Raw genomic sequence first — 15,662 nt, forward strand, 5'->3', positions numbered from 1 at the left:
GTCTTTAAATACAATCAGACATCCAAAGTAACACAATAAGTTTATTTACAATAGTTACACTTAATAATTGAGATATACGTAACTGTGAATGCTGTAGGCTCTTCAGTGGTGTATGTACAGTCAGAGTAATGTTCTGGATAGAAAAAATAGTCTTAAAAACTGAGGAGGAGTGGTCAGTATTCAGGGATAGCCCCTGCACGCTCTGCCAAACAGCACACTTTTCTCCCCCACCCGTACCCTGTTATCCCTCCCCTGTCTCTGCCCCACTGTAGATGCCACTGAACTCCAACCAATATGGTCACGGGCCCAGGAGAGGCACTGCAGGCGACTTCACGCTCTTAGCTAAGCCACTTCCATCATTCGTCTGCTGCCATTGCCCATTAATACCAAATTTTGTCACACCGTCCTAACAGATACATCAGTTGTACATCTCATACTGAATTCTGCTGTTGTTTCGCACAGTGTTGCATGTCTGTGAGCACTGATAACTCCACGCAAGAGCTACTGCTTTCGATCGTTAAGTGAAGGCTATCGACTACTGTGTTGTCTGTGGTAAGAGGTACTTCTACGTCTATATAGATACTCCACAAGCCACCATACAGTGCGTGGTGGAGGGTACCCTGTACCGCTACTTGTCATTTTCCCTCCTGTTCCACTCGCAAATAGAGGGAGGAAAAATCGACTCTGTGTATGCCTTGTTATGAGCCCTAATTTCGTGTATCTTATCTTCGTGGTCCTTATGCGTGATATGTATTGGCAGCAGTAGGATCATTTATCAGTCAACTTCAAGTCCGGCTCTCAATATTTTTTCAATACTGTTTCTCGAAAAGAACATCGCCTTCCCTCCACAGATTCCCATTTGAGTTCCTGAAGCATCTCTGTAACACTGACGTGTTGTTCGAACCTACCGGTAATAAATGTGGATCTCAGAATATTGAATTCCATAATGATTTCCAAAACGAAGTGTCCCATGCGTCTAGTTTCACCTACCAGTCCGTTTTCAAAATCTGTTAATTCACATCACGAATCTATCCACATGCATCACCCGAGTACAAATGACAGTTCTGCCAATGCAATACCCTTTTATACATGGTGTACACCAGGGCTTCCCAACCTTTTCAGCTGGCGGATCCCTTCTTCAGTCGAAAATCCATGGCGGACCCCTAATCAGTCAAGAGCACAGTAACTTTAGCTTTCAGAGCGAAACCCATGGGAACTGAAAGCTTCTTAATGCAAGTGCCATGTTCCAAATGACCCCCCCCCCACCCCCCCTCCCCAAAGTATGAATAGTCTTTGGTTTAGAGATGAATGAAAACAACTTGAAATTAACGATCCAATTTGAATTCCCACTGTATCCAGACACTTGCTAGTGGATTTACTCCCTTTTTTCAACACACTACAGCCTGATTAAAATTACTTTGTAATTGACATTTCACACATTGGAGCTGCCTTCCTCTAAGAGCAATCACCGTCACGTCCAAACTGTTCGCTGATTGGTCGAAAAAGCTCGCTCCTCACATGCGTAAAAGGTTTCAGTGCGTCTAGTGCCGTGACCCGGTGCACAAACCACCCCCGTATTGCAGCGAAACACTCGATCAGAGAAGCCGCATTCTTTGGCACTAAACTGTGTATGCGTTCTCGCGTAAGAACCGCAAAGGCTGCTTGGGAATACGACCTGAAGTGAAAGTAAACGTGTTTTTCACACGAAAAAAGAAAATAGTGATGAATTTGATTTTCACATCTTTATTCAATAATTTTACTCATTATTTTACACGATTTGGTGAAAGGTGGCCGCAGACCCCCTAGAAAGAGCCGTCAGACCCCCAAGGGGTCCGTGGACCACACGTTGGGAAGCCCTGGTGTACACAATACTGTTGCCATATGGATATGTGCATATCAGTGTCCCTTTATTTTTTTCATCTCGGTGTATAGATTCCATTCAACTGTTTTCCAAGAAACCTTCATAAACAAAATTGAATATATGTTCCAAACAATGACGGAGAAGGCATCTGATGACTTTTAGGAGAGACGTATGGCGCTATAGTTTCCTGCACATCTGTGATTGTGTACTCCATACAATACTGCATGTCTGCACACACTTGTCAATCTAAGTGTAGCAAATAGTTTGTTTTGAGAACTAACTACTTTCTACGTTTCCTTTTAGGTAAAGTCAGATGGCTACCGAGAGGACAGTGAGGATGACGACAAATCGGTCATCATTCTAGATGAGCGAAATCCATGCTTCAGTCCGAGGTCTCCGAGCTATACACCCCCAGATCTCAGAGCTAAGAGATCGAGTCCTGAACAGTGTGGGTCTTTGACAGTTGAGAATGTTGCTAAGCATAACAATTTCTTGAAGAATAGTATTTCTGGCCCATCCTCATCATCGTCTTTGTCATTGGTAAGCATTTGACTGTGGATCTTAATATACAGCGAGAAGCTTATTTCCTCTCTGTTTTAATTACATTCTTGATGTGTTTAATGTATGACTGTATTTTTATTGCTGCAAATGATACTGGCACTGTTTTACAGCAGTAGTTGTAAAAAAGCATCTCACTTTAAGGTTAAGACACTGTTTATGCCATTTGGTGCCATGCATCTCTGAAGGTGGTAACTGACAAACTATTTTAAGTCATATTGTAGAATTGTAACCACAAATTCTTTCACAGTGGATTTGCTGCTTAAATGATTCTAGTCGCCTTTCTGGAATTATTTCATTACAAATGTCTGTCAGCTCTCTCTCCCTTGAAGATGTAAATCAGAGTTCAGCTGGATGACACGACATCTTTGGCACAGATCCAGCATTGGGTGAATCTTAAGTGAACATGGGATTAGAACTGTCTTTTGGGCACCAAAGAAAATCAGATGGATAACTGTGAGATGACCAGCATACAGCTTTGTCTCGGATGTTGTCGGTGCCTCTTCACAGCTCACCTACCACTCCAACTGCCTTTTAAGGGATAATGGTGTGCCCACGTCACACCGACGTCACACCGCATGTGGCAGTTTTTGTCAAAAATAACATCACGCCCTTCCTTGTATTTTGCAAGAACCGTGCGAAAAATTACATTTCGCACAGATTTCAGCTACTTCTGAACTTGATGGGCTGATACTTTCTGGAGATGTAACTCATTTTACATCTACATATACACACATACTCCACAAGCCACCATACAGTGTGTGGTAGAGCGTATGTTGTATCACTGCTTGTCTTTGCCTTTCCTTTTCCACTCGCAAGTGGAATAAGGGAAGAACGACTGTCTATATGCATTTGTACATGCCCCAGTTTCACGGTCCTTATGCTCAGTGTATGTTGGCGGCAATAGCATTATTCTGGAGTCAGCCGCAAATGCCAGTTCTCTAAATTTTCTCAGTAGTATTTCACTAGAAGAATATCATCTTCCCACTAGGGATTTCCATTTGAGTTCACAATGCATTTCCATAATACCTGCTTGTCTATTGAACCTGCCGGTAATAAATCTAAGCCGGCCGGAGTGGCCGAGCAGTTCTAGGTGCTACAGACTGGAACTGTGCGACTGCTACGGTTGCAGGTTTGAATCCTGCCTCGGGCATGGATGTGTCTGACTTCCTTAGGTTAGTTAGGTTTAAGTAGTTCTAAGTTCTAGGGGACTGATGACCTGAGAAGTTATGTCCCATTGTGCTCAGAGCCATTTGAACCATTTTTAATAAATCTAATGGCTAGTCTCTGAATTGTTTCAATGTCTTCTTTTAATATGACCAGGTGGGGCTTCCAGATACTCAAGCAGTACTCGAGAATGGGTCACACAAGTGTCATATATGCCTTTGTAGACAAACTACACATTCCTAGAATTCTATCAGTAAACTGTAGTTGATTGCCTTCTCTACAACTGACCTGATTGGTTCGTTCCATTTCATATTGTTTTACTACATTACACCTAGATATTGAAATGACATGACTGTGTTGAGCAGGACATCTCTGATAGTTTATTCAAACACAAGAGGACTGTTTTTACTTCTCATCTGCATTAACTTACATTTTCCTACATGTAGAGCAAGGTGCCATTACTACACCAAATAGAAATTTTGTCTATGTTGTCTTGTACCCTCCTACAGCCATTCGACAATGGCAATTTCCCATACACTACACTGTCGCCAGTAAAAAAGACTTTGAGCCACTCACGTAGTTGAGGATGCATTCCATATGCTTGGACCTTTGTTAGTGGAGCACTGTGTGTGTGTGTGTGTGTGTGTGTGTGTGTGTGTGTGTGTGTGTGTGTGTGTTCTTGTCCTCTGTAAAACTTTTGATCTCTATCTCAGCTACAATTACTGACAGAGGTACGGTCATATAAAGTATGAAGCAAAATTTGTGACTGGGTTGAGAATTTCTTGGTAGGGAGGACTCAAGAAGTTGGATTGGATGAAGAGTCATGGACAGATATGTGAGTAACTTCAGGTATACTCCAGGGAAGCAAGTTGTGAATCCTGATGTTCGTGCCATATATAAATGACCTTACAGACAACATTGATTATAATCTCGGACATCTTACAAATGATGTGTCAGTTATCTATAATGAAGGAGTGTCTGAAATGAAGCTCCACAAATATTCAGTCAGATCTGGAAAAGATTTCAAGTGGTGCAAGCATTGTCAACTTGCTTTAAATTTTCAGAAATATGACATTGTATACTTAAAAGAAAAAGAAAAAAAAGAAAGAAAGAAACACAGTACACTAAGACAACAATATCAGTGAGTCACAGTTGAAATCGGTTAACCCTCACAAAAACTGGGATGTAACAATCATTTGTAGTGATACAAAATTGAATGGTCACGTAGACTCAGTTGTCGGTAATACAAGTGGCAGACTTTGGCCCACTGGTACGACAGGAAAATGCAGTCAGTCTACAAAAGAGGTCACTTACGAAATGCCCTAGTGATGCATCCTAGAACATTTAGGACCCATACTAGATACGACTAATGAGGGATATTGATGAAACTAATCAATTTTTCAATGTATAACATAAGTGGACAGATAAAAAAATCTACCAACCAAGCGGCGGCAGGAAGACACACGTATAAAAGATATTGAAGTTTGCAAGTTATCGGAGCCTGTGGCTCCTCCTTCCGGCAGGGTTGAAGGTTAAGGAAGAGGCATGAAGGAAAGGGGCTAGAGAGGCTTAGGAAAAGGGGAAGAATTTGTAACAGCCATCCAGAACCGTGGACTACGAGAGACTTACCAGACAGGATGAGAAGGAAAGATTGATTGCTAGGGACTGCACTGGACGAAATTTGAAAACCTGAGAGCTTAAAAGTGGAATACGGGATAATACACAAGAAAGAGTTACTGCCAAAACATTGCGCACAGTGCATTGTTTGCAATAGAGGTGGGTGAGGGGCAACAAAAAATAGACAGGTCAGAAAATGGAAGATAAAACAGAATGAAGAAATGCTGAGACTGAAGAAATTAACATAGATCATGGTCAGGTGGGTGGTGAGAACCATGGACATGTTTTAGCTCCAGTTCCCACCTGTGGAGTTCTGAGAAACTGGTGCCTGGGGGAATAATCCAAATGGCAGGTGTAGAGGAACAGGCACTGAGGTCATGACTGTCATGTTGCAGAGCTTGCACTGAAACAGGGCATTGTGTGTTAGCCGTATACACCCTCTGCCTATGGCCATTCATCCTAGCTGTCATGCCATTTATATGACATGTTGTTTTGATAGTACGTGTTTTGCCAGTTTCAGGGCTGGTGCAGATAGTAGAAGGGTGCATTGGGCAAGTCTTATAATGGGAATGGTCACTGGGGTAGAAGCCATAGGGTAGGGAGATGGGTGCAGAAGGATGCATAGGGTTTGACAAGGATGTTGCGGAAATTGGGAAGGCGATGAAAAGCTATTCTAGTTGTGGTGGGAAAAATGTTGGTCAGAATGGACCTCATTTCAGAGCACGATTTCAGGGAGTTGTAGCCTTAACGAAGTAGCTGGATTAATACATTCGAGGCTAGGATAATACTGAGTGAAAAGTGGTGTCCTCAGCTGTTTTTTCAAGGGGTCAGCAGTACCAAAATTTGATGTGATGGACTGTGAAAAGTGCTTCTGAACTGGGCTGGTGGGGTAATTACGTCCAGTGAAGGTGGAGATGAGAGTGGTTGTGTATTGCTGTAAAGAGTCTGCATCAGAGCAAATACATTTGGCCCAGAAGCCGAGGCTGTATGGGAGGGAGAACTTGACATGGAAACTATGGCAGCTGTCATATTGAATAATGTTGTTTGTCAGTATGTTTAATGTGAACTGAACTCTGTAGCTGACCTTTGGTGAGGATGAGATCAACGTCAAGGGAAGTGATCTCGTCGTCACCGAAGGACATTATGAATCACAGCAAAGAAAATAAAAATTTCTTTCTTGTGAAACACAACTAGCTCTGTATTCCAGCAAAGTAATGGTACTACTGACACGGATCTCAAATTGATCCATGTTCCTAATGTTCAAGAGGCTTTCAACACCATTCATCACCAGCATCTACTGAAGAAATTGCATCCTTATGAAGTCTCGTCTCAGTTGTGCGATTGGATCCATGATTTCCTGTCAGCTACACCTAATCTACATTGGTATTATACAGTCCACCATAGGATGTATGGTGGAGTACCACTACTAGTCATGTTCTTTTCTGTTCCACTTGCAAATAGAGCAAGAGAAAAACAACTGTCTGTGTGTCTCCATATGAGCCCTAATTTCTCGTATCTTATCTTATCTTCGTAGTCCATAATGTGCAATGTATGTTGAAGGCAGTAGAACCATTCTGCCATCAGCTCTAAATTTTTTGAATAATGTTTCTCGAAAAGATTGTCGTCTACCTTCCAGGGATTACCATTTGAGTCCCTGAAGTATGCCCATAATACTTGCGTGTTGTTCGAACCTACCAGTAACAAATCTAGCAGCCCGCCTGTGAATTGTTTTGATGTCTTCCTTTAATCTGGCCTAGTATGGATCCCAATACATGAGCAGTACTCAAGAATAGGTCACACCAGTGTCCTGTATGTGGTCTCCTTTACAAATGAACCACATTTTCCCAGAATTCTCCCAATAAATCAAAGCCAATCATTCGCCTTTCCTACCACAATCCTCACATGCTTGTTCCATTTCATATCACATTGCAACTTTACACCCAGATATTCAAACGACGTGACTCTGTCAAGCAGGATACTATTAATGCTGTATCCAAACATTACAGGTTTGTTTTTTCTACTGATCTGCATTAACACACATTTTTCCACATTTAGAGCTAGGTACCATTCATCACACCAGTTAGAAATTTTGACCAAGTCATCTTGTATCCTCTTACAGTCACTGAACTTCGACACCTTCAACTGCAAATTGCTGCCCATCTGGTCCACCAAATCATATGTGTATATAGAGAATAATAGTGGTCATTCCCTGGGGCACTCCTGATGATAACCTTGTCTCTGATGAACACTCATTGTTGAGGATGTCATACAAGCAGTTACAACTTAAGAAATTTTCCAGCAACTCACGTACATGTGAACCTATTCCATACACTCGTACCTTCTTTAACGGCTTGCAGTGGGGCACACTGTCAAATGCTTTCCAGAAATATAGAAAAATGGAATCTGCCTGTTGCCCTTCATCCATAGTTCACAGTATAAATGTGAGAAAAGGGCAAGCTAAGTTTTCCGTGGGTGGTGCTTTCTAAAACCCTGCTCATTCATGGACATGAGATTCTCTGTCTCAAGAAAATATATTTTAACTGAAAATGTGTTCAGGGATTCTGCAGCAAACCGATGTTAGGGATAATGGTCTGTAATTTTGCGAGTCCTTTCTTTTGCCCTTCTAATATACAGGACACTTGTTCTTTTTCCCAGGCACTTGGGACTTTGTGCTGGGCAAGAGATTTGCAATAAATGCTAACTAGGTAAGGGTCCATTGCTGTAGAGTACAAAGATCATGAGAAGATCAAAACCAATTGCAAGATGAATCACACAAGACATCTGTATGGTCCAAAAAATGTCAATTGACTCTAAATAATGGAAAGTGTGAATTCAATGAAATAACGAAAAATGTGAAGTCATTCACATAAGTAGTGACAGGAATCTTTTAAATTTTGGTTACATGATAAGTTGCATAAATCTAAAGGCTATCAGTTCAACTAAATACCTAGGGATTACAATTATCAACAAGTTAAATTGGAATGATCACATATTGTGGGAGAGTCGAACCAAAGACTGTGTTTTATTGGCAGAACACTTAGAAGATGTCAGCAGAGCTACTAAAGACGCACTCTACATTGCTCTTGTCTGTCCTCTTTTTGAGTACTGCTGCACACTACAGGATCGTTACCAGATAGAATTGAGGAGCACATTTTAAAAATTCAAAGAACTGCAGCTCATTTTGTATTATTACAAAATAGGGGAGCAAGTGTCACAGATATAATACAGAAGGTGGGTTGGCAAGCATTAAAATGAAGTAGTAGAAGAGATTTGTCTCTCAGTATTGGACATGTAGAAGTGCTCATAGCTAGCTCTTGAGGTATGCATTTTACAGCCCAGGTATACGAGAGTTTTTTGCTTCATATGTTCGTTGTTGTCATATCCATAAATATTGACCATTCCTCCTGCGATGTCCTGTGTGGGGAGAAATGGTCATTAAAATAGAGAACTCAGATCTAGCACAGAAACATTTAAGTGTTTGTGTTTCTTGCACACTGTTAGAGAGCGGAACAGTATAGAAATAGCCTGAAGATGGTTCAGTAAACCTTCTGCCTGCTACTTAGGTGTGATTTGTGAAATAGTCTTGTAGTTGTAGATATAGCGATGTAGTACCATTGGTTGGTGATCTGATTTCATTGTTTGACAGAACAGGAGGCTTTCTCTGATCCTGAGAGATGTGTGACCTGACCTTCACATCCAGCATTCCCCTATCTGTCACTCTTTCCTTCTTTAGGGAGAAACTGGCAGTTTCAAAAGGTAGCTTTCATATTTTTTTCTATTTTTAAGTTAGTAAGGAGTTGTTGTTGTTGTTCACAGTGTGGCTTGAGTGATTCAGACGACGGTGCGTCAGTCTGTTGCGTCTCGAGGGGTATGGTGACGCCAAGGAAAGGACTGGACCGCGAGCCTTCCTTTATGGAGGCTTCTACACCCAGGACAAATGGTGTTTCACCATGCCTCTCTCCTACAACAAAGAGCAGATCGAGGTGTTCGTCGCGGAATGTGAGTAACAGATTCTGGTACTTGCAATCTTGTGTTGCATAATTTAATTTACATTCACTAACTTGTCATATGCTATGTAGGAGGATAATAGCAGGACAGATTTGTCGACGTGCTCAGCTACAAAAACCCACACTGTCATTGGACAGAGGAACGGTGCAGAAATGATACACCTGTTTGCTTCCCCGGCGAGTTGTGTTACAGATGAAGTTTCACCTGTTTTGAACAAGAGGAGGAATCCACCATTTAAAGTAAGTAAAGGCCCGAGATGGTGATGTATGACCTGATATTACATTGCCAGGAGTATTCATAAAATTTTAATTACCACCTCAGTAGAAAAAAAAAAAATTCTTCCTCTGAGTATTGTATGCAATCCCAGTACGCAATGAAAACTCCGCACCGCAGTACCACGGCACACTGCTAGAGGAGATGAGCCAATATGGCACATCACATTGATAAAGCGGGGTATCGTACCACGATTTGGGAGCACACCTTTAACTGTCTGGATTGGCCTGATACAGCTTAGACATTTCCACAGAAACCAAAAATACAGTGCTATACAATGGTGTACTTTTATTGACAGGCTTGTGCCTTTTTGATTTGGTTCATGGTGTGCTAAAGCACTGTGGTCCAGAGGTTTCATTGTGAAACCTCTTGCAAACAAATAAAAGATTAATTATGTAACTTCACATTTTCCAAGTGACAATTAGAAGTTCGATTACCTCTTGTACGTAACCTAAAGAATCCAACTGAGGGGAGTCTGTTGGACGTGGAAGGAAATCAGAAGTGAACTCTTGTTTCAGATAAAATACCCCAGAATAAATTAGTATTATAAAATATTATAGAAGAGAGGTAATATTAATTATAACAAAAAAAATGTTGGAACTGTAGGGCACAAATACTTTTAGACTGTCCATAGTGTTCATCTCAGATATTTTGTGAGCTGTTTAAAATATTATAATGTGGTTTTCACCAAAATAAGTTGTGAAAAATATATGTTATTAAGACACTATCCTGGAAAGCAGCACTAGCTGCAAGTTGCGTATCCAATGACTTCCAGGACCAACAAAAATATGATTTTCAATATTTTCTGTCGTTATTGATTAAATTTAAAATGCTGTCGTAATTTACTCATTTTGAGGTATAATCTTATGTTAAAAGTTTAGCACAATGAAACATGTATCACAGCTATAAACTGTATTTATCTTGAGGCAGCATAACTGATGGTGCACAAATACGCGGACTTTATTCCTCTAGTATTTGAGAATGGGAGCACTTAGCTACTTCCAACAAACTTTAAGCATAATTTAAAGCCTTTTCGAAACTTTTTCTCACTTACTTGCTTAAAGGCAAATATTTAACATTTTAACGCATTTGTAAAGTAGACAGACATTTGAAGCTGTTTTACACAATGCTGTTTGATTCTTAGAGATCCATGGTTTACTGGCTTCTCGGTAAATGACATATGTCTCTTTTTGATAGTATATTAATCACAGAAACATTGGTATCAACTTTGTTTTTTACAATGGAACTGTTGTAATTTATGCAGATACAATCTCAGTTCTAAAAGAGATGAATTAGATAGTATTTCATACTTGAAAATTTGATTAGTAGTTGTGAAGAAATTACAATCTTCAGAACAGCAGATGATGTTATATGGAGCTGCTGTGTCAGGCTGATGGGATGCTACAGTGTGACACAGGTAACAGTGTCTACTTACAAAAGTGCAATAGTGGAGGAAAGTTTAATTTAAAACTGATACTAATCACACTTGCCTACATGTTGTTGGAGTGACACACTAGTTAACTGTGGTAACAATTTTTGTCTCATTCCTTCCATAGACTTGAAAGATAGGTGCACATAAAAATTTGAATGGATCTGTAAAACAGCATTCAAAATCCGAGCAATGCTGTACTGACTTCCAGAGGCATGCTCAGTTTCTCTGGAGCTGACGTGTGGATTATAAACAATAGCCCGCAATTTAAATTTCATTCACTCTGCTCATTGCAGGCGCGTTCTTTACCCTCTGTCTACTATTCCGATGCCTTTTCAATAACAATTTTTTGCAAATTCGCTAACTCATAATTCTTGTCGGACCATGTCTGTCGTATATTTTTCTGCATACAACTCAGCTGTCGTCTTCGCGTTCCTTCTGAATACTGTGTGAAGAAGTAGTGTATCTGGTTTCTCTCATCCCGTGAAAGAAATTTATTTTTGAATCTAAACAACATTCACTACATGTGAATGACACAGAAAAAATGGAAGCTACATTCTCTCTGTGTCCCTTTTCTTTCAGTTTCACCAATGTGCTACTCTCCATTTCCTCCTCATCCTACATGCTGTATCTCCTTATTTGGGTACAAAATCGAGAACTTTTGCATAAGACAGTAGCCAGTTTCATGCCCAAAACAGATAAGTCATACATTTTAAGTTGCTGGAAGAACATGACAAGTTATAGTTTCTAAAGAATGGCCAAAAACATTGTATCACAGCTTACAAGAATGTGATGGAAGAGACATGCTTATCAAGTGCACCTCTAAAAATTCTTATGTTTTTAAACCTTAAAGAAAGAATAAAAGACCAGAAACTTCAGTGCCATGTTAAGGTTTCCAAAAATGATTCCCCCCATGGAGCTCAGGGCTCTTTCACGAGTTCGTGTGTGACGCACCCGGGGCCCCGAGCTATTGCAGCCAACTTTCCCTTCCCTGGCTGCATTTCCTTTACCCTGCCCTCCCTTCCTATCCTCGCTCCTTCCCTGTGGCCCCCTCCTTCTCCTCTCTTGGTGTTCTGATTTATGTCAACCTGGCTATTACCTGCTTCCCTGTATTGCTTGCAATTCTGTTCCTTCTGCCTTTTCTTTCACCTTTTTTGACATTTAGGTCCCCGCTTGAGGTTTCGGCCTCCACTTCTAAACTTTCTATTTTTAGTGTGAGCCATTTGGGGAAGAACTCCCTTCCTAGCATCATCTATGGTGTGGATTCCTCTCCCCCCTTCCTTCCCTGCTGTAGTCCCCCTTCCACCCTGCTAGGTCACCAGCATGTATAGCCAGTCTCTGTGGTGGGGCTGCTGGCTGGAGTGGCCGAGCGGTTCTAGGCGCTACAGTCTGGAACCACGCGACCACTACGGTCGCAGGTTCGAATCCTGCCTCGGGCATGGATGTGTGTGTGATGTCCTTAGGTTAGTTAGGTTTAAGTAGTTCTAAGTTCAAGGGGACTGATGACCTTAGAAGTTAAGTCCCATAGTGCTCAGAGCCATTTGAACCATTTTTTTGTGGTGGGGCTTTTGTGTACCTGTCGGGCTGAGCCCCTGACTACACGAGCATTGCGCTACTGATACCTGATCTGTTACCTCCCCATGTATGCCAAGGAGTGGTTGCTTGTCTTCTTAGAACACTGGAACTCCCAGCAATGGGCACAATGCCATGCAGCCCTTGCTGTGGGTGGATGACACCCATGGGAAGAGCTCCTGATTGGAGTGGGTGGTATGACCTCGCAGTCTTCCCCTCTGCTGCCCCATCTTTACTAGACAAAGCCTTTGTTTTTTGTGGAGAATATCAAGGACAAGTTTGGTGAAGTGGAGTCTGTTAGTAAGATGCTGTCAGGCTCCCTGTTGACCACAGCCTCTTCTGCCACCCAATCTGCAGCTGTTAGTGCTTGTGATCATCTTGGCAATATCCCAGTGTCTATTACTCTCCACCAATCAGTGAATATGGTCTAGGGAGTGATTTTTCATAGGGACCTCATCCTGCAAACTGATGAGGACCTCTGGGCTAATCTGAAGTGAAGCAACATTCTTTTTGTTCAACATGTGCAGAAGGGTCACCAAGACAACCGCACCGATAATGGTGCTCTCATTCTGGCTTTCAAGAGGGATACCCTCCCAGAGAAGGTCAAAGTTATGTGCTACAGATGTGATGTGAAGGCATACGTCCCACCACCCTTGAGGTGCTTTTGCTGCTTGCGTTTTGGGCGTATTTCTTCCCATTGTACAGCAGACCCCACTGTGTGGTGACTGTGGACACCCACTCCATGAGGGAAACCCGTCCAGTGTCACTTTCTTCCACTTTTGCCTCTGCTACACCCTTCCCCCCCGCCCCCCCCCCTTCCTATCTTTTCCTTACACCAGCCCTATGCCCCCCCCCCCCTCTCTTCCCCTGCAGTTCCCACATCTGGGAGCCGCTCCCTCTCCCTGCCTGAAGAAGTGCCCCTCTTCTTCGGCACCTGCTGGTGATCGGGCTCCCTCCTGAGACCCCTCTCCCCGTCTTCTCTCAGGCCGGAAGAGACCTACCACCATTCAGCCACAAGACACACCATCTGTGTGCTTCAAAGGTCACCTACTCTCTTTTCGTTCCCGATTGTGCAGTCACCCTCCTCCAAATCTGAAAGAGGAGAAGGAGAAGAAGAAGAAGAAGAAGAAGAAACAACAGTCCCAAGACAAGGCACCCCACACCTCCTCTCCCCTCCCCCCAGCCTGGTGCCCCCAGAGGTGCCACCTCACCCCTCGCAAGCAGAGTCTGACATCTTATTTATGGATGTCATGTCATCCTTGTTGGTGACGACCACTGACTGAGTGACATGACCTCCTCTGGCTTCTTCATGTCTAAGCTGGACTCTCACCACATGATCATCCAGTGGAATTGCAGTGGATACTATCATCACCTATCGGAAACCGGAAATACAACGTCTTGTCTCCTCCTACTCTGCACTCTGTCTTGTTCTTCAAGAAACACATTTCCATACTGACCACTCTCCAACATTTTGTGCTTATTGGGCATTCTGTCAGAACCGTGCAGGCCCCAGGGTAGCATGTGGCGGGGTCTGCAGTTTGGTTTGCTCCAATTTCATTAGTGACTGAATCCCCCTACGTAACAACTTGGAAGCAATAGCAGTTAGGGGCTAGGGGTGGCAATCACCATTTGCAATGTCTACCTCCCTCCAAATATGCCACTTCTTTATGTTGAACTGTCTACCTTAATCCAGCAACATCCCTCCCCCATCTCTCTTCCTTGGGGACTTCAATGCCCACCACCCACTGTGGGTAGGGGTCTCCTAATTGACCAACTTATTACGGACCTTGATTTGTCTCCCCTCAATGATGGTTCCCCTACCCACTTCAGCGCCGCTCATGGCACATTTACTGCTATTGATCTCACGATCTCCCCTGCTTACGTGGCTTCCCTACATTGATCACACCATGATGATGATTGTGACAGTGACCACTTTCCGGTGACTCTATTGTTCCCCTGGTGCTGCCAGGCAGACAGGCCCCCATGTTGGGCATTCTGCAGGGCCAATTGGCTTTTATATATGTCTGCTGTGCACTTTGAGACCTCCCTCTCAAATCCCACTGATGCAGTTGTGCATGGCGTCTCGGCCACTATTCTTCATGCTGCTGGCACAGCTGTCCCCTATCCACAGGTCCCCCTCGTCGCCGACTGGTACCGTGGAGGACCAAGAATGTCGCAGTCGCTGCTCGGGACCACCGACGGGTGCTGCAGCGATTTAAATGACGCCCTTCACTGACTAACCTCCTCACTTTTAAGTGTCTCCATGCTAAGGCTTGTTGCCTCATTAAGCAGCATAAAATGGAGTGCTGGGAGCACGATGTTTCCTTCTGGGGATGTATGCCTCTTCATCGCAGGTTTGGTCAAAGCTCCATAGTTATCTGGGCTGCCAGCAACAGCCAACTGGTCCAGGGTCTTAACCTCAAAGGTGCTCTGTGCACTGATCCATTGGTCTTTGCAGAACACCTCAGGACACACTTCGCGATGGCATTGGCATCCTCTTCCTATCCTGCTACCTTTCTCTGGCAGAAACGCAGACCCCCCTCTGTTTCATCCCACACCACACTGAGCCCCATAATGAACCCTTCACTGAATGGGAATTCTTGCAGGCTCTTACCTCTTCATGAGACATGGCCCGAGGCACAGATTCCATCTGCAGCCAGATGATCCAACACTTGGGCGTTCCACAGAGGCAACATCTCCTCATGGTCTTCAACCACATTTGGCTCACGGGTGTTTTTCTGTCACAATGGGAAACCTGTATAGTTATCCCATCCTTAAGCCCAGGAAGAACCCAACGTCTCTCAACAACTACCGTCCAATTAGCCTGACGAACATACTTTGTAAACCACTTGAGAGATTGGTTAGCTTCAGACTTCAGATTGTTTTGAGTGCTCAAATCTCAGGGCTTTTGTCCCTGTATCAGTGTGGCTTCTAGGCAGCACGATCTCCCACTGACCATATGCTCAGACTGGAAACAGGCTTTTACTAACTGCCGGCACCTTGTTGTGGTCTTCTTTGACCTAAGTAAGGCGTACGACATGGCTTGGCGCCATCACATTTTAGTTACCCTCTATGACTGCAGCTTCCATGGACCCCTTCTGATTTATATCTGCTAGTTTTTACCTCACCGGCTCTCCCAGGTTCGAGTTGGCACTTCACTCAACGCCCCTCGGATTC

At 43.1% G+C, this 15,662-nt stretch overlaps 1 protein-coding gene across 1 annotated transcript in view; it reads left to right on the forward strand.

Annotated features, from left to right (window-relative positions):
* LOC124717097 overlaps positions 1 to 15,662 on the forward strand; it is a 357,007-nt gene that overhangs the window by 275,809 nt on the left and 65,536 nt on the right. The window contains exons 32-34 of the mRNA XM_047243803.1: positions 2,165 to 2,401; positions 9,020 to 9,202; positions 9,283 to 9,450. Coding sequence (XP_047099759.1) covers positions 2,165 to 2,401; positions 9,020 to 9,202; positions 9,283 to 9,450 — 588 coding nt within the window. The remainder of the gene's footprint in view (positions 1 to 2,164; positions 2,402 to 9,019; positions 9,203 to 9,282; positions 9,451 to 15,662) is intronic.

The sequence above is a fragment of the Schistocerca piceifrons genome, chromosome 9 (assembly GCF_021461385.2).
Source record: "Schistocerca piceifrons isolate TAMUIC-IGC-003096 chromosome 9, iqSchPice1.1, whole genome shotgun sequence".
Taxonomy (NCBI): Eukaryota; Metazoa; Arthropoda; class Insecta; order Orthoptera; family Acrididae; genus Schistocerca; species Schistocerca piceifrons.